This window comes from Chiroxiphia lanceolata, chromosome 2 (genome assembly GCF_009829145.1).
Source record: "Chiroxiphia lanceolata isolate bChiLan1 chromosome 2, bChiLan1.pri, whole genome shotgun sequence".
Taxonomy (NCBI): domain Eukaryota; kingdom Metazoa; phylum Chordata; class Aves; order Passeriformes; family Pipridae; genus Chiroxiphia; species Chiroxiphia lanceolata.
In genome coordinates, this window is record NC_045638.1 from 14,591,737 (window position 1) to 14,615,647 (window position 23,911).

Genomic DNA, 23,911 nt, shown 5'->3' on the forward strand with positions numbered 1-23,911 from the left:
TGATTATCTTAATGATTCTATTAAGTGCATCTCAACTATAACTTCAGGCACATGGCTGTCTGCAAACCAGCGGACAGAAATTTCAAGCAGATATATTCCCTTTCCCTAGTATTAAACTGCTATATTTTATATATATGGTAAGAACTTTGTAATAGTAGTAGAAACACTTTACTTCAAGACACAGGTAAAAACTTCTAACGGTATTCTAAGCTTTCTAAAACCAGAAGTCAAGGCATGTTCCTATAATTATTCTGTCAGTCTTCACTGGGATTTGAAACAATGAACTGTTGAAAATTTGTTTCCTGAAAAAAACCTGTCATCCCTCCACCCCAAATAACTAACTAGAGGTTATAAAACATCACTGAAAACACCTAAGTGCTACAAGAGATGTCCCAGTGTGAAGCTTAAAAGCAGAATTTGGACAAAGCATGGAGTAAAATAAAGTAATTTTTAAAAGCAAAAACATCAGTTTTGACAATAAACTAAAGTTAAATGGAGAGGTGTTGGATGACATTAGCAGCTACCAGAACAAAAGGCTTCACATAGCTGTATAGTCTCATGTTTGTTATTCTCATCTACTAAAACTATTGTTTTATTCCATTGGTGCTTTTATGTCTATACAAAGAACAGTTGCACAAAGGTGTTTCCATTATACATCAGTAAAATACTTTTGTCTTTGGGTTTTCCAAGGTAGATCATACTAACAGTGCTGTACAGGCAGTATGGCACACTGCGCTGTGCATTCATAACTGAGGTCATGGAACATCCTCTCAAGTAACACACAATGAAGTCGTCATGGCACTTCGAAGTCAGATGGCTGTAGCAGTGCTTTTTGTTATTATTATTTTCATTCATTTTCCAGTTCTTATCAGATTTTCCAGATCCATGAGCTGAAGACAGCAGAGATGCCACTGGGGTGCTTCTGCCTTCCACCCTTCCATGCTCAGAACGACAACTCACAACCATTAAATCCCATGGTTGCCTTTCCTTTGGGCTTCATGAAGTTTGTATTTATTTGCACAGGGAATTGGTCTACCCTTAAACATTCCTTAATCTGAAGTTTCCTTTTGGTCATCATTTAGCTTCCAGCAGCTAAGTTCTTTACCTCCTGATATACTTAGAAGCCATTTTGCAATCATTACTCGCTTAAAAAAAACAAACAACGAAACGAATCCAAACATTTCCAATCTCTCCTCCTTCTCGATCCGGTACCTTCAAAGGACAAGGGGGCAGTGTGACTGGCACTCCTTTTTTTGTATGTCCAGATGTGTTCCCCAAATCCCCACACCACATCCGTTGTGCTGTCCCGTTTCTGGTTCCTCCTCCTGGCTCATTCCCCCAGTTCCTTTCCATCTTAATGGCTCTTAGCCCTGCATCCCTTCTTCCCTTGACACTGCACAGGAGTTCTCATCACTTCCAATTATGAAGTGCATTTCACACTCCTTTCTACCTTCTCCATTTCTGTCTCTGAAGTTCACTGAAATGTATGACCACCGTATAAACTTCTTCATATCCTTCCAGTTCCCATTTGACACTTCTCACTCCTTGCTTCCTAAAGCAATCCACATTTCAAAAAGGTACTTCTAAGTTGGTTCAATGCTATTAATCATTCTTGCACTTGCTTACTTTGCTACTTCTCTCACTTGCTCCTTCAGCATTTCTAATGACTCCAACTACTCTTTTCTCTGTGGGCAAGGTGTCAGCTTCCTCCTATTACCCATAGGCAACATCATCTGCAGTCTCCTATTCCTAAATTAAAATAAGAAATTGAGTTCTCTTCCTCTCACTTGTCCCTTTGCCTTGTTCCCTCCAGCAAGCTGTCAACACCTCAAATTCTCAAACAGCGAAAGTAAAATAGCAAGAGGTACCTATGTTCCGTGTCGTGCATGTAGGCGCTCCAAAATTACTCTTTATCCTGCCCTCAGAGTCTGTGAGACTTTTTTTCCCCTCAAAAAGTTAAGCCTTCCCCCTTCTTTTTCCCAACTATCAAGCCTTCTGCTATCACTGTACTTAATGCAGATGTAAATACTTCTCCTTTGCAGTTAGCTGGAACTAATGTAAATCTACATTTTTTAGAAGTCACGTTCTTTCATTCTCTGACATTACTCTGGGGTGTGATTCAGAAAGATTAATAACTTCTTCCAAGTGCCCATCCTGTTCATGTCCTTCTCCCTCTTCCTCAAACTTCTGTGCCAAAGCTTCCAACACTCTCCATGTCTTACTGACTTCTCCCAAGCCTGTCTTTTCTCTGTCACACTAGTCACACTGCTGCCCAAAGCCAACTTGCCACTTTACCAGAAAAACTAAAACTTACACTTACAAACCTCCAAATTCCTATCTACAGCACTCCACAGAAAATTAATGCCTCCTAGGCAAATATCACTGAAGCCTCAAGTGATTCTCTCCACTGCAAGTATCAGTGTGCCACTCCATACTAGAGAGTATCTTATCTGAGCATTTATTATACGAAAAATCACTGAATGTATTAATCTGAGACAGAAAAGATACTCAGTAAAAAGACCATGAAGTATCTTCATGTTTGTCATGTGAAAAGGAAAAAAGAGGTACAATGTTAAGCATCATACCCATCAATTCTGTCATTTTAACACTGAATCCACAGTGGATTTAACAATTCAAACACACAAGTAATAACAGCGTACCTTTATTTTAACATGTGCACTGCACTGATGCAGTAGATACAATGCCAGCAGTCTTCTCCTTGCACAAACTACTATCAATCAAACTTCTAGGTGGAAGCAGCATTTAGTGCAAAGAATAATTAAGAAACCTCTAATGTTAAACATATCTTGGGAACTGTTTGCATACATAGTGTAGCAATCCTAGCTATTTCCCAACTGGCCCTAAACATGGAAAACCCATCAGCTATAGCAGTTTGCATTTGAAAATTCTAATACAGACTTGTTTTTCTTTTAAAAAAATCTACACTACAGCAACAAATAAATAAGGACCGACAGTGTGTATATATTTGCTCAAAATCAATTCAGCAACTTAAAAAAATATAATGTTCAGTGTTTGCTGAATTGCTTTATACTGCATCTATCACTTAAAAAAAACTACATTTAAAAAAAGTTTAAAGAATAAAAATAATTCCTCCAACTCTCTCTCTTTTTTTTTTTTAATTTAATCAGTTGAAAAGAAAAAGTTTGCAAGCACTGCTGCCTCTCACCTATTAATATGCGATTCAGGTCCCCTGGTCAATCTGGGAACCATTAGAGAACATCCTTGCACACCCAAGGGCTCTCTGTGCTCAGGCAGCCCCGAGCAGTGATGCTAAAGGGAAGTACAAGCCTTGGTACAGCAAACAGATCAACTCATCTTCCAGTTCACAAGTTTCCTTGCTAAAAAACAAGCCACCCCCACTTGTTGTGACCGATTTGTACATCTGTCAGGCTCACCTGGGAACACAGACGCTGTAGGCTCTGTCCCAGCGAGTGCCTGTGTGCTTAATTTCACCTACATGAGTAATCACACTAAGAATCAATGGAGATATTCATGCTTGCAAACTTATGGATACACCTATCTGTTTACAGGACATCTGCATTCATTTGCAGCTATACAATATACTGACTGCAGTCCTGTATCATAAATGAAGGGTCACTACTAGGTTACAGGTAATACTATAAAGGTATTTTCTGGGATGCATACAACAGAGCTAAAACCCTCAGGGGAATGCACTTTTCTCCTTTTTAGAGGGAAGCTCTGCTCTTTGGGAGTATTTAGGGATGCATAAGCTGTAGGCCATGGAAGAACTATGGCCCATGTATACTGGAGAATTAACTGCAATAATTTAAAACAGCAAGACTGAAGAATGTTTCTATGGGCACTCCCAACTGAAAATATTTTAACAATTACACACCAATTATAGACCAAACAAAGAACAAATTTTTGCAAGTTTTCCGGTATCAATCTGGAATTCTGCAGAGGCTACTTGGATTCCATGAACAGTTTATATATGTGGGATGCAATAAAATTTTTCTTTATGTATGGTTTAAGAATACAGATTAAGGACACCTTTTTTTTTTTTTTGTATTCATTAACAGTACCTTGGGAAGGCAAATCAACTCTGTCCAATAAAACTAAGAAAATGCTGATACTAGGTATTGAATGGAAAAAACTCATTATTTTTCAGGATTAGAGTGTTTAGGGAAATAATGCACTTTTTATTCTATCCTGGAGAAATACAGAAATGCACAGAATGGTTATATCCTTCCTATCTATTTTCAAGTGGGGTTTTTAAACACTGAAAGAAATGTTTTAGTCAATACATAGCAAATTCTTACAAAAATATAACTTTAGACAACATGAGAAACTGTTTAAGAAAAATGCTTTGTCTTTCGGAGGAACTACAATGCAATCTTAGCTTCCACTGATTTTTATACTGAAAGTGAATCTAACTCAGCAAGAACCTCACACAACATGGTCAATCTGCGGCAATACGACCAGGACTTCCCCACCTGAAGCCTCAAAACATTCACTACAGGGGCACATGAAGATGGGTCACATCCACATTTCTTCACCCTCTAAAGCAACCTTTGCTTCCCGTAAGGCTGGGGAGAGTATGCCCACAAGAACCTCACTGCACTCAATTTCTTGCCTTGTGGTGGGATGGAAAACCAGATCCTCATGTTTAAAGAGTTCAAAGTGCCTCTATAACCCACTGTTAAATCCATATCAGAATCCAAATAATCAATATGGCAGCAGCCAAAGAATTCCAGGAGGTGAAAGGTCAAAAGATTCTTCTCCCGCAGCACAGATTACGATGAATGAAACCAGAGTAAATGAACAAAATTTTTAAGACTGGCTTTCTTCCCTTTGCAATAAAGGATTTGGGGTATTCTCTTAGAAGGTTTTTTCTTTTTAATTATGCCCTTCTCTATATGGAAGCACTGCACTGTTCATTAAAAAAAAATAAACAAAACCCAAAACCAAACAGAAACCCTCTCCAACCTTGAAAAGCACCACAGGTGAAAAATCTGTTGGAAAAACAAAAACAAACTCCATGGACCACCCTTCAGGGATGAAATGCTAAAGATGTCTTTTTTAATCAATCAGTTTGTGAAGATCTACAAAAAAATAAAAAGGATCACATTCTAAAGGTTCAGTGCAGTCAGCAGCTATATAGTTTTGCTGCTTATTCATCTTTAAGTTGACTTTCAAAAATAACACCCTAGCTCGTCAAAATATACATTTTCCATTTGCTTTTAAATTAAAATAATAATAAAAAAACATTTAAAGAATTCACAATCAATAGCATGACTAAGTTTCAGGATCATCTACAGCATATAATTTAAAGGTTCAAGATGCCAATATGCAGCATGTGGTAGGCCTATACGCTCCATGCAGCATGTACATTTAGGATAATCTCAATCTTGATGTTCAGATGTCAGTTTGCTTCTTCCAAATAGTGTAGAATACCCATCTGGAGAAAATAAGCAGTTAAGGGAAAAAAAAAGTCATCAAAGTTTGTAGTGCACAGTTAAAATGGAAATAGTTCTTTTTACTTAATATTTCAATTCTGAAAACCTCTGGTAGATCACAGTGTAGGTAAAACACTCAAAACTGAACTCTCCCTGGATTCTCTTTTTGACCAGTAGTTCAAGGATGCCTACTTCAAGGCATGTTGCTTTAAGGCCTGGCAGTTGTAAAGACAAAAATAACCTGTTTTTCTGAAGCTGTAAGGGCAGGTATCTCTATATCCTCCTTCATGCTCTTTTGTCTTGAAAATGTAAGGTCAAATTTGAGTTTCACAGGAAAGCTGACAATAATGAGAAACAGGAGGAGCTTGTTATAGTCAGTAAGGAGTCCAGAGCAGCAGGCTCCAGCATTAAACAGTACTGAGAGCCAGAGAAGGGAGGCAAAATGAACACACAGAAGAAAGGCTGGGACAGTATCACATGCATAATGTATTATGAATATGCAGAATCCTGGAAGGATGCCTCCTGTCAAGAGAGACAACCACAGCAGGCATTACCCTTCAGAAACATTTCCGGGGCGATCACACAATAGCAGTAAACACTCAAGTCAAATGCAGCCAGTAGATCAAAATGTACCACTTGAGCTAATTGCTGGAAGTTTAAACTTTTAGCTTGCCTGCCACTCACAAACTGAAGAAATTCTGAAGGACTACTTTTAGGAATGACATGTTGCCAAGAAATATGTATACCCTGCCACTTGGAATATTTTTTTCAGTAACGCTAATTAGTAATGATTGTTAGGAATCACTATCCTCCCCCCTTTCCAGCCTTAAAAATCATGTCTCAGCTGTATGTTCAAGAATAGAACTATCAGCCAATGTTTAAAGATCTGGATCATGGTCATCTGTATGAAGACTCTTATTTTTGTAAAAGAAAAAAGAAAGGAAGAAGATATAGCCTTGTCTGAACTCCCTGGCAGCATTATCTTTATCATACAGTTTATCCTACATCACATAAACTTGGAAACACTCAAAAACATTTAGCAAAACACAGCCTGATCTTGAAAGGTGCTGATCGTTTCCCCAGCTGTGAATTTATGGCACCTTCAGAAAACAATTCCTGCAATTACCCTCAAAATAAAACTGCAGTAGTTCATTTGCTATGAAAAAACATTAATAGTGGTTTTAAACTAGAAGTCCTTCTTGTGCTTGAGTTCATTACCTCCAAGCAATCTAGACTTGCTTGATTTATTAATACACAGTTTCTTTTGCTCTTTAAGGATACAATTCCATGTAGGAGGGAACGCACACTGTTTCTTTTGAGAACTCCACAGGACAATAAAGCCTGCTAAGCTGTTCTTCATACAGAGTCAAGGCATCAGTCAGATTTATACAGTTTCCCTGAAGAAAAAAAAAGAAAAGTCCCAGTCAAAATCAAAGCAAAATTTCAGCTGAACATATACACTTTGACATTACTGCAAGGCTCCCACATACTTCAGAACCAGATACATGCTGTTCTTAATATTTAATATTTACGAAGCAAATACTGAACAGCTTGTCTTCATTCTGCCTACAGCAAACAATAATTTGTATCTTTTCAGAAAGAGAAAGTATGGGGAGATTATCTATATCCTCATTAGCAGAAGCAACCCTTATATTAGGGCTTTCAGTTAAAACAGACCACCAAGTGGTGTTTACCTATAACATCTACTCAGTAATCATTTTCTTTATGATTGCTTAAGTATATTAGTAAACAGTATTACAACATCCAGATTTTCTCAGTTATTTAACATTGCCTAGATCTTACAATGTTTAAATGCACTATTAAAAAAAACATAGCCTATTCATTTTAAACACAGCAATATAACAAAATAGATCAGATTATACAGAAGTTCTCGCCTGGCTTCGGGGTACATTGAAGTTTCTGCATATTGTGCTTCTGAAAAGGAAGTGATTCTTATGATACTTTTTTTTCCACTTAGATCCATGACTTAATTCATCTACGCATATTAGTATTTTCTGAACAAAATAAAAATCAATGCTTTGACAATTTTCTTCTTACAGTGGAACTATGAAATACCAAGCACAAACACATCTCAAGGATTATAAAGCCTGAGGAATTTAAAAACAAAAAAACCCAAACAAATGAAACACCCACACCCAAAACAACTCCTAATTGCAAGCACTACCTTGTCCCAAGTTAAGTATTATTATCAAGCAGAAGTTACTGCAGCATATACGTGGGATGCCCATACAGAGAAAACTCTAGTTAGAAGAGTGAACTCTCCATATCTATAATGGGTTTGAAGATTTAGTGGTAACAGTGAGCTCACAGAACAGCAGATTGAACAAACACCAACCACCCAAAGCAATAAAAGTTGTGTAAGTTGAATAAATACAAAAACTTTATCAAGTTTCTTGCCTCTCTTACCTATATAACTGAGTAGACTAGTAAATACTTTATGATCTTAAATACAATGATCTTAAGAGTGCAGCCAATGCAAGTTATTTGGACACTAATTTAAAACCAAGCAAAGTTGAATGTGGTCACCACTGCATGGTCTACAAAGTACTTAGCTTTTGTTTTCCACTTCTAGTGGAGGAACGTTTACCACAGAAGATAAAAAGGAGAACAAAAAGGAAACCTTCATGCTAATGAATACACAATAATCTTGTCCCTTCCTGCTCTTGAATAACGTGTGTTATTCTTTTACACCTGAGTGTAAAAGAATGCAGATGGTTCAATTAAAAAAAGAGTTAAATCTAATAAAAACTCTAGCTCCCTTACAGTCACAGCTTATTCAATGTTTTAAGATCTCTAACTTGAAACACAGGTCAAGTTATATGGGACCCCAGGAACCAAAGATTTATTTAATGCTTCCAAAATGTCTGCACTACTTATGTTTCACACATGTAATTCTCTGCTAGCACACTATGAAACTTTTAAAACCAAGAGAACAGTCTTTAGGAAAGACTCATTTTCTCTTTCCTGCTTTTTGGTGCTCTCAGATTTTTAAAAACAACCTTAAAATAATTACACACACACAGATGTGTGTAAGGAAGAAAGCGAGGAACTAAAATGAGTTTGACCAACATATACTACCTGCACTCTTTAGAACAATGGTTAACAGGCAGAGGCCAAAAAAGCAGAGACCTTATTTGAAATCAGTATGTCTAAACAGCTCCATCTACATTGCTTTTTCCTTGTAACAACATCAGATGATAACGAGAACTGACCTGTAAAATGCACATTCTGTCTTTGGGTTTTATACTATTTTTCCTACTTTTTATTAGTAGGATTTTTTCACAATGTATTTAAAATATTTCTATTTCCAGAGGAAGTGAAAAGAGATTTCATCCTACAAATCTTGCTCTGAATTATTCACATCCTGCTCAATTTATTTTTTGCACTGTGCACAATGTTTCACAAGTTGAAAAGAAAACCTCAACTTAAAAAATGTTAACACAGCATCTCCACAACACTCTCAGGCACATGGTGTGATTCTTGGGGCTGTCCTGTGCAGGGCCAGGAGCTAGACCTCAATGATTACTGTGGGTCCCTTTCATCTAGTGATATCCTATGATTCTATTTTATTCTATGAGCTTTTGAAAATCATAATTTTGAAAGCCCTTTTTCAAAATAACTTGCATAAAACATGTTTGATTATAATTTTGATCATATTGCACAAAGAAACATGTACTTGTTTATTTGGTAAAGGAAGGTGACACTTTATATTGAATTTTTCGTATTTGGGTTTGGGCACCAGAAAACAAATGAGGATTGTAAAAAAGTAAGAGACTAACTGAGCACAACAATGAACAGACTGCTGTAGTACTTGTTTAGTAACTTGTTATTATCCAGGGGATTGTGGCAGTTTTTTTGGTTCAGCCGCCCTTTACCAAACATATAATTTTGTTTCACCATCAGACTGAACGCAAAAGAAAACTAAAAAACAACCTGCGTGTAATTTGAGTTATAAATAGAAAACACTGCTAGGTAATTTCTGGAGCATACCAACATTATGTAGTAAATTGAATAAGATACACAATGATAGAAAAGTATCCACAGTTTCCCAGCCTGTTGCTTCAATATTTCATTATTTCTCCCTTCTCTAGAAGGAGACAAATCACTGCAGACACCATGGAAAACAAATTACAAGAACAATGAACATACCAATAAGCAATTTTTACTTTTCAAACCCACAACTCCCCAGTGTCCAAATCAAGATCTTGCCTAAAGGCTCAGACAACCCACCTGGCTGTTCTATTAACCTCTTTCTTCTAGAGACACACCAGGGGATTTTATAGTTCTGCACAGTTACAATTTTTTACAATTACCTGGCTTTACTCAACACAAAGTTAAGAATTCCAAAAAAAGTCTTCTTGTATCACTAAAATGACACAGGGAACCAAGCCCAGAATGTAACACAGGGATCAGTGTTTCCTTTTAACTCCCCCCACCTAATGAAGAGTTATGTGGTACAGCAGCAGCACATCATTTGTTCTGAACAGGCACCATCACCATCATGGCTAGGCTTCACGAACGAAGATTTGGGATAGACACCATATACCCAAACTATAACTAAAACTGAGCACTGCTTAATAAGGTTTAAAGCTGATGACTCACCAATTACACTTTTTCAAAGAAATAAGCAAAATCACTTTTTCTCCCACACTGTTCAGTCCATTTTCAATATATACAAAAACCCTACCAAACTTCTCTGCCTGCCCCCCTTAATCTATGTTCCATGTCAAACAATTTGACAGGTAAGAACTGGGGGAATGCTGAAATTTTTTTTACCCCTTAAGAAGCATCTCTCTGAGATGAAAGTATTTGAGGTAGTTTTAAACTTTGAGATTAACTGATCTCTATTTATAAAACCTGCTTAAGACTGATGACTCCTGAACAGTTTCACAGCCTGAGTTTGCTCAGTGCTTGCACACACTTCAACAGTTCATGTCTGTCCCCCAACAGCAACTTTTTCTGGGTTCTCCTAAGGCATACATCCTATAGTTCCATGGGTTTAGTTCTTAGGTTTCTTACAGCACAATGCATAACAAATTTATGCTTTGCTAGTTCTGGAGAGACAATAAAAAACATTCCTTAAAATAAGTAGCAAAAAAAAAAAAGAATTTGTTTAAATTAACCCTATTACGTTCCAGTTAACTTTGCCCACGTATAAAGGTGATGTGTCCATCAACTGGTTACAAGCTGAACTTAGGCCACTATGCTTCCTCCAACTCTTAGAAAGTAAACCAGGAACTTGAAAGCAGGTGGAAGGGTCCCTTTGCCATACTTGCCAAAGCAGGGGAAAGGGTCCATTTTACTTACTTGCCCATTTCTTCCATGTCTTACGCTACACATCATTGCTACTGGACACCTTTGTCTGTGACCATATACCAGAGAAGTTTCATTTTTATTTTTAATTTAACTCAGGTTTCTGTTTTGTAATGACATGCCAAAACTGAACATGGCCAAAGTTGGGTTTTATCCTTCCTCACTTCAGAGTGACTAAAAAGCAGTGAGACACACAGAGCATGAAACACCCAGCATCAAAGCTAGGCTTGAGTTTGGTTGACAGGTATGGCTTTTACGGAGATACAGGAGGCAAACCTGACTGAAGGTACCTCCACTGGTCAAAAAAATCTATTATTAAAACTGTACTCTCAGTAACATAAGGAAATGAAATGTCTGTGCCTTCAAGTCTCTCAAACTGCCAAGAAATCACAGAGGCTCACACAAGGACATACATCCATTCTCCCAGCCTTCTTTCACGTTGCAGTCAAGAAGAACCTTCCTCCCTCACTGGAAGTGCTAATTAGAAAACCCACGCAGCAGTCAAAAAAAGGAGTCTAACTATGGAGCAACATGATGGTGGTCTGGACACTCAGAGGGCAGGGCCACACTGTATTAAAGAGTGGCCAGGAAGAGACAGCTTGGTGAAAGGCCACATGTGCGCGTGGGAGACACATGATCCCTTGAACCAGGGGTTAGTGTTGTTTACTGGAACGCAAACCCATGAGTGGTCTGAGTTTCTATCCTGCCTGGGCTGCATGACCCAGACCAGGAAGGAGCAAATTCCTGTCCAGAGGTATTTTTAAAGGTTCCACTTCATAAACAGGTTGAAAATTATAGCCTTCTCAACCTCAAAGGATTAGATCAACAGAACAAAAAATCAGCATAGAAAAAGGCATTTTCTTAGCTGCACATAATCCCCTGACACTCAGAGACAACCTTACAATCAGTCTCTGCATCTTACAGAGCACGGTTTCACAGCTGTTGGAACAATCCTCACATCGTACATGGAAGGCACAAGACAGTGATGGTTGAGGAAAAAAAAAAGCCACAAACATTTCACGGTGGTATCTGCAAGTATACATTCTCATTTGAAAGAAATCACTTGGGCAATTGAAAAATCACACTGGATTTTAGAAGGTCCAGTACTGTAAAAACACTTAACGTGTTCAGAAAGAAGTCACTAGGAAGGTGTATGAGAGGAAACTGGACCTCAGGATACACCAAGTTCTCACACCCTCACCAACTCCCACTTCTCTCCACTGTGATGGTTGGGAACCTGCACCTGTAACTGGCTCCACTTGGAGAAGGTAACACTGAGCACCTCACAGACACACACCCACACTATATCATTAAACACTTCAAAAGGAGAAGTAAGAAAGGAAATAGAGCATCCCATATGACCCCTGAACCTCAGAGTAGAGGGATTATGTTTAACAGTAAGTTCTCACAAACAAGCTTTAGGTCTTAAACCTACAGACAGCGCTACAAGTTCTGCAGGCTAAAAGCCATAAAGCTCATCTCTCTCTCTGTCCAGGTCCTATGGGCTGCAACACTCAATATGGGTGGTGCAGCTAAAAAAACAAGGACATGCAAAGCAAGGCTGCTCTTCATACAAGTAAGGGTTTTTTTCCAAGTGTGATTACTATTTGTGGAGGCATAGAGCAAAAATGGAGGCATTTTTTCCCAAATATACTTAATCACAGATTTAAAAGCAGCAGAATGACATCCATTAACTGTCCTTTGATATCTTTTCAGAGCTGAAAGAAGGAAAAAGTCCCTCCTGCATGCTAAAATTGGCCACATATGTTCTTTTATCCCCTAGGAATATGAATAAATAGTCTGAAAAACCACGATCTCTCTATAAGTGTTAATAAAATGCCAGGCAATACTGGTTACCTGCCTCCACCTACTGGTGAAAGGATATTCTGCACTAGCATTTGGAGACCACTTAGAGCATCACCAAGGAAGGTATCCCAAGGGAATAAACAGGTGTGTTAGAGTAGTATGCCAAAAAAAATAATTCTTTTTACGACCTCAGATAAATTATATCTATCTAGAGTTAGACAGCTCTAGATTATGGCAGCTAACAGTTTACGTGTGGACCAGAACATTTTCTAAAACTTGTGCAGAGCTCAATGAAGAGGTGATGAGCATTTCAATTTATTTTTCCCAGCAGTGGCATTTAGACAGTCAGGCAGCAATACAGTATGTGAAAGGCTGGCATTCTGTGAACACAATTCCACTTTTGGGTAAAGCATTTCTTGAGCTCTGAAATAAATTACATCCTAACCAGATGCACACAGTTCTGCTCAAGGTGCAACTACCAGAAAGGCTACAAACTACAAAGGAAATTTCCATTGTTAATACAATATAATGCCAAGGCAGAAGAAGCAACTATAGCTACTGACCAGCAACCAACACGACAATGACCCTTTTGCTGCATCTTTTCTACGAGACATTTCCTCATCGTAGCAAAGATGAGGTTCTAACAAATAAGTGGACAGTAATATTTAACATTTTTTGTTTTAGAGGACCAAAACACACTTCAAGACAGGCCTGGGGGGCACACAGAGTCCTGTACTTTAAAAACACAATTGCCTTAAAAGGTATGTGATTCTTTCAGCAAGGCCTGCTACATAAGGTAAGCATCCTGGAAGTAGCTAGTTAGAACAAAAGTAACTTACATTTCCAATGTTAATACAGCTACAAACCCCTGGCATTTAACAGCAAACACAGTCGAGCATTCAAAATCATTTATGAGTTCCCAGTGTGTGACTAAGCTGCCAGAGTTGGTAGTGGTCATGTTTGAACTTCTCTCCACAGTCTAATGCAACCCTTAAAGTAGCCAGCTTCAATTAGTTTAATTCAAAACCAAATTTAAAGTTATAGACAGCTGATTTTATTTAAAGCACCCCAATAGACTGTTCATCCTATGACCAGACTACTGAGTCTTCTGAGGGTGTGGTAGTTTGCCCCTGGCTGGACACCAGGTCTCCACCAAAGCCACTTTGTCACTCCCCTCCTCAGCTGGACAAGGAAGAGAAAATAAGGTGCAAGTCTAGTGAGTCAAGATAAGGACAGGGAGAGATCACTCACCAGTTACCATCACAGGCAAAACAGACTCAATTTTGGTAATAAATTCAATTAATTTCCTCACCAAATCAGAGTGGGATAACAAGAAATAAACCCCAATCTTAAAAATACCTTACTCTACCCTTCTCTTCTCCCTGGGCTTTAATTTACTCACAAATTCACTACCTTCTCCTCCCTGCTGCACTGTTGGGGATGGGGAATGAGGATTGTGGTCAGTTCATCCCATGTTTCTGCCACTCCTTCCTCCTCACACTCTTCCCCTGCTCCAGCGTGGGGTCCCTCCCACAGGAGGCACTCCTCCACAAACTTCTCCAACATGAGTCCTTCCTACAGGCTGCAGTTTTTACAAACTGCTCCAGTGTGAGTCCTTCCACAGGGTGCAGTCCTTTAGAACAGGCTGTTCCAGCATGGGCACCCTGCAGGGTCACAGGTCCTGCCAGGAAACCTGCTCCAGCTTGGGCTTTCCACGGTGTCACAGCCTCCCTCAGGCATCCACTGGCTCCACCATGGGGTCCTCCAGGGGCTGCAAGTGGATCTCTGCTCCACTGTGGAGCTCCATGAGACAGCCTGCCTCACCATGGTCTTCATCATGGCCTGTGGGGGAATCTCTGCACCAGCACCTGGAGCACCTCCTCCTCTTTCTTCTGCACTGTCTGCAGGGCTGTTTCTCTCACATATTCTCCCTTCTCTCTCTGGCTACAACTGCTGATGTGCAGCAACTTTTTCCCCTTCAGAAATCTGTTATCCCAGGGGTGCTATCACTGTCACTGACTGGCTCGGTCTTGGCCAGCAGTGGGTCTGTCTGTCCTGAAGCCAGCTGGCATTGGCTCTGTAGGACATGGGAGAAGCTTTAAGCAGCTTCTCACAGAAGCCACCCCTGTAACCCCCCTCACACACACACCCACTACCAAAACCTGGCCATGCAAGCCCACTACACAGTCTTATTCAATTTTTACAGTGGATTGTTTTGTTTTCTCAGGCCCAACTGGGAAGAGGCTACAAGGGCCATCAAATGAGCCGCATAGTGTATCAGTAGATGTATCAAAAGCTCTGATAGCTGTCTGCCCCAGTATTAATTCTCCTTTTTCAACACCCTCAGGAAGACTAAGTTTCCAGAGTACACTGTTTCTATATCCCAGTCTTTTCACTGGCTACCAGTTACCCAGCCACAAGTCCAAATTCACACCACTTCCACTTTAATATTGTTTCTTTCCCAGCCTGCCAGGGATGCTTTGTTGTTTGGGACCATGAAACATAACACTGCAGTTTCACAACAGCTTAAACCCACAAGGGCTGGTTCAGTACTGCTGTCCATCCTTTCTGTGCAAGCAGAGATGCTGGAAAGCTGACTTATTTCCTTCCACCAGGACAGGACAGGCAGCAGGGCTGCACCAGTTTCAACCTCCATTGGTTTCAGCTGGCACAAAACAACCCCCCTGTATTTCTGCTGCAGCACAGCCATCGCTCCAGCTTTCAGCACAAGCTTCTTCTCAGAGTCCTTCAAAGTCTGACAAAACCTGACCACAGATATACATTTATATACATTCTAATACAGCCAGCTAGTCTCACTGTGTATGTTACAACTACGATGACTGCAACATAACAGCTTGCTCAGTCCAAAAGATGCAGTGTCCTTTAGATATTAAAGTCTGTCATAAATATTTCCACTATTTAGAGGAAGAAAAGCCATAAAGATTTACAGTGTGATACAACCATAGTAATCATCTTATATTTCAATCACAAGATAATTTCTCTTGCCTTTACAACCAGAGCATTTTAAAATAAAGCAGCACATCAGAACTGCTAAAAGCTTTATCCTACAAGTTTTGCATTTCTTTATAAACCTGCACAGTTTTACAGTAAACCAGTTCCTTTACACACCTCAGAAACTCTATGGTGACAGGAATAGAGCTCAAATACATAATTTCAGCTAAGTTATTTCAGACCTTAATAAGATTTTTCCAAAATGCAGTACTCAGATGCTCCACACATCAAAAAACTAGTTAAGGTATGAGCATGACTAAAGAAATACAGCTTCAGAGACTTAGACTTCACTCAACCATCTGCTGGCTCCTGTCACATTCTTGTACAATCGCACACTCCTTTGTGGCATTCCAAATTCAGGATTACATAAAGTATCTTCAGTTGAAAGCTAATCCACAATACATGCTATCTAAGAAGTAATACTGTTACACTGTGGCAAGTATACAAATTGTGAATTATTTCCTTTTAAACAGAGCTGCACTTAAAATTTCATACACAAGGACAAAACCTAAATTATGACTATATAAAATACTTCACAAAATGCCAAATATTCAAACAAACTTATTTAAATGTTCAAAATGCATTTTGCAGAGGCCAAACCAATGAGTTGTGTTAGGAGTGGACAACAAGCAAAAAGAGTATTTACTCCCAAATGACTAATTTTCTTGTCCCATTGCACCTACCTCAAATTCTTACACCTTAATGGATGGCGAATTTTCATGTCTTACACTCTACAATTGGAGACATTAGCTTAAAAACCATATATATGTTTCTAAAGTATATCTGTTCTGTTTTTCCAAGAACTGCTTACAGTTACAATATTCTGTAATATGTCTTGCTGATTCTTAAAATTCTGCTTTTAAACTCAAGACAAAAGTGCTACAGATTCAGCTGAAATAATGGAAAAAGGTAAGTCAGTTAGCAAAGCCTAAATTAAAGTCATTAAAAGGAGAAAAAAACCAGCTTGTAGTAGATTTTTAGTTTTTTCCTTTTTTTTTTAAATTAAAAAATCCAGCACATATACAACTGCAATAGATACAAAGCAATACTTTGTTACATCCAGATATGATACCTGTGTGAAGTATTTTCCATCTTGCTTCAGAACTTTCATTGAGAGGTCAAGAATCAACCGCAGAAATTCCCATGTGGAATCTGCATATAGAGAATGATTGAAAAACAGAAGAACACATTACTGGCTTGTTAACACATTTACTACATATTCAAGACTTGCAAAAAAGCCACTGTTTGAAAAGGAGCTGCTCTATACCTTAAAAAAGTAAAATAAAATAAAACATTAAAAAAAATAAAAGCCTGGTAAAAAAACCCAAACACAAACCACATGCAATGGCAGTGGTGGTGGAAGTACTGCTGCTTTTCTTCACAGTAATTTTCCAGAAATGTCCAAGAAATCAAAAAGTGAAAACTTACTGGTGTAGGAACTCCTAATACTTTCCAATGAATATTTTCTAACGAACTACATGATTTCATTTTATTCTGGAACAAGAGCACAATTTAAAGGAGTCCTAAGCACTTGCTAGTCTTTTCTAACATTCAAGAAAAACTCAAAAAAGATGTGTTACTATCATTCTTTCCCTCTCAGATTTCCTATTAAAAAGGAAAAAAAATCAAAGTACTTTTGCTGCAAACTACTATAAAGTAGAGGGACAAAATGTTGAAAGTTCCCAGAAGTTTAAGAAAACAAATTAGAAGATTTACCTTCTTCTGGAGATGTGGAGATTGGAACAGCTGTCAGATCATTAATTACATAATCAAACATTCTCCCTTCTTTGGCATACCTCTTCAGTACGGGAATACAGTCTTCAATTAGAACCTGTAAGAATGAAATACTTTAGGTAGTCCTCAAAATACCCTAAAAGTGACCAGATAAAAGGAACAAATGTGGATTCACAGAAATTTAGAGGTGAAAAGCACAAAATTAAACACATGTTTAATTTTATGCTCCATTTTCAACTTTTTACATCATATAGAAGGAAGAAAGTGCTATAAGAATTATAACAGTGACAACACAGGCACTCCAGGACTGAACCTCCTAGCTCTGTCACTGACTGCTGGGTGACCACTGTTCCTCCTACTAAATGGTAACAGCAGTTAGTTGTTAGTCCCAACAAAAGAGTAAAATAAGGTATTTGTATGAAGGGCCACTGACTCATGAAGACTAGCATGTGACTTCTCCGTTAATTTTTTGTGCCCTTTTTTTTTTTAGCTGCAAGTTAATATCTGTGAGAACATTTAAGGAACAGTAATGAAAACAGAAAGAAAACATCAGATTACACCTGGGCTAGTTTGTAAATTCTGTTAGATCCAGTACATAAAGACCTTAACTGCAGGAACGCATGACATTTGTTGGTGGATTTTATTATTATTTTTAATGTAATAGCAGAGAGAGATTTTGCATGCAAATTAAAAATAACTGTTAATTGTGTATTATAAATTCAGATATTTTCAAGAGTATAGGTCAACTAACTTAAATACATATTTCTTCTACCTTTTTCATTATATAAGGAACAATGTTTAAAACTACATTTGTACGGATATTTCCTCTTTACTCGTAAACTATGGTGACAAACATTCTGCTGTTTCACATTCCTTAGAAGTTATTTATGTGATTAATTTCAGAAGTCTGAAGATGGAGAGTTAAAATATTTTTATGCTAAAATATATTTCCAACACAAATCCCAGCTATTAAAATTTGAAAGTGTCATAAAAAAGGAAAAAATACTTCCTAAATTTAAGAAAAGTCAGAAAACTTGTACCCAAAACTTTGCCATAGCAGTCTTCCAGGCTACATATAAGTGCATTTGAAATATTACTCCTAATGAAAGAAAAGCAAAGCATTACCTGGTAGCACTCTCCTTTCAGATTGTCTAAGACATCTCCGCATGTTTTACGCATGTACTTTTTACACCCGTCAATCACCATTTGGTCAATGTTTGAAGCTTGTTAAGGCATGGTACATTCAAGAAATAACAGAGGCAACACTTTCTATTTCTTCAGAAATTAATTCTCAAGAAGGTGTCATTCGCAAAGGAATAATAGGATGTGTCTATTGGCATACATATTGCAATAGCCAACCTTACAGATTGCCCTCCAGATTCAGTTAGAGGTTTAGGAATGGCTTATTCTTGGTTTCAATCAGTATTTTTGATACCTTAGGTTATCATCACTGTGAAAACCTGAAATATGAACTGTAAGACTGTAAAACACCCATAAAGTCAAATTAGGTTAAGACTTTAACCTACAATTATTTAAAATCGTTATTAAAACAATTATTTTCAGTTTTAGAAAAGGGATCCCAAAACCCACAGTGATCAGTATTTCATACAGCTAACAGTAGTTTGCATTACAAACTAAGAATGTTGAAAACTTTATCTGTATTGGTATTTTTAAAACAGGGTTGGTCATTCTGCCACCAATACAATTCATTAAGTCCTGACATTCCTACTGATTGAACTTTTTTGCTTCTAGGCACTATTTTTTATAGCTTTCTTTAGAAAACTGAAGAATTCAGGAAGGCTGAACTGAGCCCAAACCACAGACTTGACAGACCTGTCTTCTGTTATCGGAGAAAGCATCAGTCTGATGACAGAAGTGTTCCTTTCCAGTTTTACCTAAACCGCTACTCAAAGAGCTATAGAACCTGAAAGCAGGTGCTACACAAAGATGCACAGATATGTAGTCACCCCCAGTAATGGGTCTATGTAAGCTGACAAAACGAAATTTTATTTTAGACCCTATTTCCTAATGCAAATCAGAACCTGACTGTTAACTGTGCTATGGTACCAGCAGAAATGCAGTCTGAAAAATGTGGAAATGAATGACTGCCCATTTGTCAAAGGATATCTCTACCATAGTAACCATCTTTGGCTTCAGTTTGACTATCTCATATAGTATACCTCCATCACCACCTCCTAGGATTAGCACTTCTTTCCCAGTGTAGTCTTCCTTTCCACTGCCCATTATGGCTTTAGTATATGCCAGGTCACTTTCTGCCAAATCTGAACGAAAGGAAGAGAAAGAGTTGGAGAGAAATATCACATCTTTAGTTCTTCTCATTATCTGGTATTAATCCAAAGGTAATATAATACAGACCAAAGCAAGAGCATCTACAGAAACAACGCAGTTCTCAGAGACAGTCCAACTAATGGGATCCTCCTCAGAATCCCCAACAGGGTTTCTCTAATTCTCAATGCAAACCCAGCAATGGCTACTTTGGCATTAGGAAGTACTGTGTGCCAGAAGAAAACTGGTGGAATAAAACTGTCAATACTTAGGATTTGATGTCCACACTTGATACTTCAATGGCTTTTTACCTACGACTAGTCCTGCAAGAGACAGATCAGGACATTTTTGAAAACCCACTGTGGACCCCAGCTGAAGAGAGCAACCTAGATGCACACCAGGGGATCCGGGCACAGAAACATAAACACGACCATTACCACCCAACTGCTGAAGGGCCCTTAAGCATGCCTTCCACTGGCTTGTTCAGCATGACCTTCAAAGCAGACACTTGTCTGTAACAACAGACCTGAGCCACAAGGGCGAAGCTTTGTGCAGCAGCACATCACGGCATATCCTATCCCTCTGCCTGGCAATCACCACTCTGCTTGTAAGTGTAGGGTAACCAAATGAGACAAAGCAGTATTTTAAAATCCCATGGAAGGTAAAAAAGCAATGGTACACTTTCCTTTCTCTGAGGCATATTGTGACAACATTCCTCATCTCTATATTAAAGTCTGATGAAAATTTCTGGCTAGAAGTATGAAATAACTAATTTGGTGATTTCTAACATAATTCTATCTGTATAAGAAAATACCTTACTAATGTATTCTGTAACAATGCTTTTCAGTTGCCATCTGCACAGAAGTCCCCAACAGTTGCAGAAAGCTAACTGAATTGTTACAGTTATTTCAAAAAGCTATAGTTAAATTTCTTAACTACTCTGCTATTAGAGTGAAATTAGGTATTCTATCCCTAGGCAGCAACATCCTTCATTTACCACAGTCACTACTTTTCAACATAAGAACTGAGAGATTTTACAAAGTGTACTCCTTGCTGCCTAGATTTTCTAGCAAACAGCAGTCTTATCTAGCTTAAAAGAACAGTAGCCCATTTTGTTCTAAGTTCACTTTCAAAAATAGAAAGATCAGCAGGCACAAAGTACCACATACAAAACCTCTTAAAGGTTGAGTCACTGTTGATTAACTTAAAAGTTCAGCTGGGCATTTTAAAGAAGAGTCAAAAGATGTTCACAACAAAGCAGCTAAATGGTTTGAGATACAGCTGTCCTAGATCTCACCAACCAGGTAATTCCCTCCGAGAATCAAAGCAACAGCAGGATTATACACACACATACTCCAGCTCCTATTTCTTCATATTTCTTTAGAATTCCATTGGGTTTTGAAGACCAACAAAGTAGCTTGTTTTACTGTCAAAGAGAAACTCTCAAGAGACTGGACTGGCAACAAACAGGAAAAAGCTCACACAGAAGAAAGGAGTAGAGCAAGCTCTGCTAGAGAACACTGTCTTCTATTCTGCTGTGCCACTTTCCACACCAAAGATAGCAACTTTGGGAAAAGAAATGTTATTTTTTTACATTTTACACTGGTCAGCCTTCCTGATTTACACACTTAATATATAGGAACAGATATATGTGTACATGCATATATAATTCCCAGCATCAGAACAATGACCCTTAGTCACCTATTAAAATTGCCATAGCAGGACAGAAAACAACACTTCCAACATTTTCACGCAAAAGATCCTCACATGAGATGATACTTACTAACATCCCCACTGAGGATAAGAATATTCCCAAACTGTTTTGAATGCAGAATTTTAATATTCTGAAAAGGTGAATCTTCATCATAAACAACTTCATCTATGTCATACTCCACCAGGCGCCCATCAGCTGTGGGCCAGTATCTATCAATGACACCTCCTCTCAAAATGGCTGGCAACCTAGAAAGAAATAGAAAGAAAAAAGATTACAAAACATTTGGCATGTTTATCTTTTTAGAAATCCACTTTAAACATTCTGTGGATTCACCATAATAAATAAATAATATTTACAAGAGGGATCTAAGAAAACTTGCCACATTTAACACTCAACAGACAGAAGAAGCCTATCAGCCATAAATATACATAATAAATATACATAACTTGCTAAGGTACAGATGACATAAATGATTTTTCTTTATGTACAACTTCTACAATGCGCTTGTGAATCTCTCTCTATTCTAAGAGAGGGAATTTACATAACATATCAGCCTCTTTAGAAGAATCAGTTCAACTAGAAATAAAATACAATACAAAAGTAGAATGCAGACAAAAAAACATGACAAAATCTCTTCCCTCCTTTAGCTCACCTGTCTTCTCAAGTTGTACTGAGAGACATTTTAATACACAGAGAAACGCAAAAAGTGAATTATTACAGTGTTTCAAACTGAGCTAGGTTTTGTATACTGTATTGTATAAGCACAGTCCTTAATATCAGCTGACAGTCTGCATTACTTTTTAAAAGTGGTTCAATCATCTGCATAGATTTTGGTTTGTTTTGTTGTTTGTGTTGTGAGTTTTTTTCGTTCTTGGTTCAAATCAGTATTTCACCTGTAAACACAAACTATATTTGAAATTACTCTGAATGATCAAAACGATTGCATTTAGGTAAAATGTGCAGGCACAGGGTTCATCAGATTTCCTGCACACACTTCAAAGAGTTAAGGGTTTTTTTCCAAAGGAGGGTGTAGCAGAACACCAGACACAGACAAGCTGCTTCTAAATTCACCAGTGATTCTCAACAAACGTTTCAGAAATCTTTCCTCAGTGCCTCAGTGAGCCACAAGATGGCAGCACAGGGTGAGAGCAAGATCATCCACTCACTACCTAAAATCAACAAAAAGGCAGGAAAAACTTTTCCAGCTACATTATTTCTAGTGGAGCTGCATGCATGAAGCTAACACCGAAAGGATGCAAAACAAATTAAAAGAAAAGAAAAAAGACGTTGAGGGGTGTGCGACAAGATCCATGCCAGATACACTGTTCTAGGAGGTTCATATTCCTGTACTAAAGGTAACCAACTGATCTATATCATTTCAGGCAGATGTTGTCCTGACCCATTTTTAAGAAATTCCTATCACAGAGATTCCACGAACTCCCAATATCATATTTCAGTATCAAAACATCCTCAAAAAGCTTCTCCCCCATAAAGACATACACAAGATCATCTATGTTTGTACACTGTGCACCTTGTGAGGCTTTACAAGGTTGAAGGAAAGCAAGATAACCACTTCTCTGTTTTAAACACAACTGTTAAAGAGAAATAACAATATTCAAGGTATAACATCACTTTTCAAATCACCACCACTTTACTTGTGGCCTCAGATTACTTTCTGTTGTAGTATTTAACTGTTACAGAGTGCTTAACTGCTCTCCCATTTCATAGTTTGCTCCTTGGCTTTACTGAATCTTGTTGGGTTTACACTTGCTTTTTAGTTTTCTTAACTTATTTCCACTTCTCTGTTCCTTCAAGCACCCACTGCACCTTCCACCAAGTGCATGCCTGCAGTAAGTGCTCCCTGGCTTCAAGGTGTCAATCAGCCACAAGGACAACGTGAGCCATGTCCAGCATGAATGTTATTTCAGCAGCAGGTCACAAGCCACGATTTGAATCCTTAAAGTTTAATATTTAGCCTTGAATTTAAGCAATCCAAACTGACAGAGGGCTTGCAAAGCCTCCATTGTTCAGTTATCAGTTATACTACAAATATTTGCTACAAAACATTTCTATCTTCTTGGCAAGTCCCTAAGCACACAGGTTCCACCAAGGTTTTTGCCACACAAGCCCACAATGAGCACCATGAGGCATAGCAGATGCAGAGTTGTGAGAGAAAGAGATGTAGGAAATCTTGTCAGGGTAAGGTGTCCTCCAGGGTAGGCTTGAGCTCCATTTTAGCTCTAACCCTTGCCCGTGGTTCATGTCCCCACCTGCACAGGTCTTTCACCAATCCTTGACACCCAGTCTGCCATCAGAACTGCCTCAGTACTACATCCCAGTCTGACAGACACAGAGCTGAGTCTGACCCTGCTCACCATCACCAGTCCAGCTCACCTTCTCCATGAGCTGTGGGATGTGGCCTGTAGGGTATAGTTTATGCCTTGGCCTATTCACCTGACACCCTTGGCTCCCCAGCCCTTCCAGAGCAGTCTGCTCTTGCATCCTGGTTGCCTTTTCTCACATTATTTCATGCAACCACTGCAACAAACTTAAAAAAAAAAAAAAAAAATCCCTGTCCTGTAAGTAA

The 23,911-nt window shown here is 38.4% G+C and overlaps 1 protein-coding gene across 2 annotated transcripts in view; it reads right to left on the bottom strand.

The window, feature by feature from the left end:
* Nucleotides 1-2,646: 2,646 nt before the first annotated feature.
* Nucleotides 2,647-23,911, bottom strand: part of SMS (spermine synthase) — a 46,788-nt gene continuing 25,523 nt past the window's right edge. For both annotated transcript variants that reach the window (XM_032678776.1, XM_032678777.1), the window contains exons 5-11: nucleotides 21,394-21,569; nucleotides 19,452-19,606; nucleotides 18,450-18,539; nucleotides 17,307-17,421; nucleotides 16,663-16,742; nucleotides 6,720-6,835; nucleotides 2,647-5,440 (exon numbers count right to left, since the gene is read on the bottom strand). In XM_032678776.1, the coding sequence (XP_032534667.1) occupies nucleotides 5,398-5,440; nucleotides 6,720-6,835; nucleotides 16,663-16,742; nucleotides 17,307-17,421; nucleotides 18,450-18,539; nucleotides 19,452-19,606; nucleotides 21,394-21,569 (775 nt within the window). In that variant the 3' untranslated portion in view covers nucleotides 2,647-5,397. The remainder of the gene's footprint in view (nucleotides 5,441-6,719; nucleotides 6,836-16,662; nucleotides 16,743-17,306; nucleotides 17,422-18,449; nucleotides 18,540-19,451; nucleotides 19,607-21,393; nucleotides 21,570-23,911) is intronic.